General features: G+C 37.4%; 1 protein-coding gene across 1 annotated transcript; it reads left to right on the top strand.

Annotated features, from left to right (window-relative positions):
- On the top strand, window positions 1-1,911 carry LOC134675048 (cecropin-A-like). Its single transcript, XM_063533193.1, has 2 exons — window positions 1-160; window positions 1,721-1,911. The coding sequence occupies exons 1-2, from the start codon at window positions 68-70 to the stop codon at window positions 1,838-1,840; spliced, it is 213 nt and encodes a 70-aa protein (XP_063389263.1). The 5' UTR covers window positions 1-67; the 3' UTR covers window positions 1,841-1,911.

Below are 1,911 nucleotides of genomic sequence, written 5' to 3'. Positions count from 1 at the left end.
GCGTTTGAAATTTATTCTCATAGCAACTGTCGGAAAGTACGTTGGAATTCGAATTTCGAAATTCAAAATGAAATTCTTCCGTGTTTTGTTTTTCTTCTTCGCGTCCTTGATGGCGATGGCGAGTCATGTTTCGGCGGCGCCTGGCCTTGGGAAAGAACTGGTAAGTTTAAGGCTGTACGGATATGATGGTCGTATTTGTCTACGTGACAGCCTGATAAAACGGTGTCCGTCTCTTTCTATCCCGCAGAGTTAAAAAGTGACAGTTGTTTCATCACGTGGATACATGTGGATAAAGCGATCCATAATAGGCTCGCTGATTAGACGATGTGAGAACTCGCATGTGAGTTTTATTACATTGCGGTATTTGATTGGTCGGCTGAATTGGATGCAACCAATAGTCCTTAATGTAACTAAAATTCCATACGAGTTCGCGCGCCGTCTAAACCAGGGCCTGATTCGGATTATGAAATAGACATCTATTAGATATCTTTTAGACATCACCAAGATACGATAACGATATGTTTAAGATCTAACCTGTCAAATTTGACATTTGCGCGATTCTGGAGATACTCTTGAACGATTTCCACAGGATATGACTTAGAGATCCAATTCACATCTAATAGATATCTTACTCTATCTAACGTAAAAGTGACATTGGCTGTCCGAATTGCGCTGCAAAAGAGAACTAGTTGATATCTAAACTATAACGTATCTAGAATGGATCTAGTATGTGTCGTCTCTTGTGAATATCTTGAAGTTCGAATACGGCAGCCAGCCCTTGCCACAGACAAGACAAGATTCTAACTTGGCATGCCAACTCTGTCAGTAGAGAAGTCGCTACATTCAAAATTATAACTTTCGCGAATATATTATTCAAATTTGCCGCCGTTTTCTACTGACTAAGCTATTGAAACTAGGCTAAGAGGCTTACCATTACAACCGTACTCCCATAATTTTTTAAAATTTCGCGCCTTTTCTTCTGACAAAAATTGGTTTACCAGCGGCGGTAGTACGGTCGCATTTTTAATATTTTTTTCTACTCCCGTACTTTTATTTGTCATTTAAAGTGTCGTCCACACACCTTTAAAACCCTACCTTATAGTTGTCAAGACAAGTCTTTAGTCTATTCTCCAAAAAAGAATTTGTGCATACACGCAGTATCGTTTTGACGATTTTACGATACTTCGTGTAATGACAACTTAAAAAATATTGAATGAAATACAGTGTTGCCAACGTTATTTTAAATGTCATCTGTGACAAATAAGTGAACCATAGATAATTTTTTTAAAATTTTATTCATTCATTCATTCCTTTCCCGCCCGTGCCCTCCATTTTTGCTACTTCTTGATTTAAAAATATTTGTTAAATTTACAATTTTATTTCAAAGTGCTTGGTCGTAGAAAAAGTATTGTATGCAACGTTGTTTAACTGAGTCAAAAAATACTCGTGGCGTCTTTATTAACAATTTTCGGCTTCGCCTCAAATTGTTACTCACGTCACGCCACTCGCCTTTTTTGCCCTCTCTTAAACAACGGTTGCATAAAATACTATATCGCTTCTCACTATGCCTTTTTTAAAAAGTATGTAAGTGCGATAGTGACGGGCATAGTGACAGGCGATAAAAATGGAACCATGCTGCGCCTGCAGTCTGTTTTTTTTATGGCCTGGTTACCATCAAAGCAATGCCTAACTCTTTACAACTTTTGTTTTTTTTTTACAGGAAAAGATTGGACAGAATATCCGTGATGGTATCATCAAGGCAGGACCAGCCGTGGATATCATTCGCGACGCGCAGAAAATCTACCATGGGAAATATGATGATGATGATGATGACAAATAAAATATTATTTTTAAGGTCGGAAGAGAGAAAATATGTATTATAATTAGGTTTAAATAAAGTTTCATTTATTT

The sequence above is a fragment of the Cydia fagiglandana genome, chromosome 21, assembly GCF_963556715.1.
Source record: "Cydia fagiglandana chromosome 21, ilCydFagi1.1, whole genome shotgun sequence".
NCBI lineage: Eukaryota > Metazoa > Arthropoda > Insecta > Lepidoptera > Tortricidae > Cydia > Cydia fagiglandana.
The sequence above is the reverse complement of the archived record's forward strand: the minus strand, read 5'-3'. Positions and strand labels throughout refer to the sequence as shown.

Excerpts from the sequence above, each read along its gene's own strand:
- LOC134675048 (XM_063533193.1), top strand. The coding sequence starts at position 68 with ATGAAATTCTTCCGTGTTTTGTTTTTCTTCTTCGCGTCCTTGATGGCG. Across the intron at positions 161-1,720 it reads CTGGCCTTGGGAAAGAACTG|GAAAAGATTGGACAGAATAT; the intron begins GTAAGTTTAAGG and ends TTTTTTTTACAG.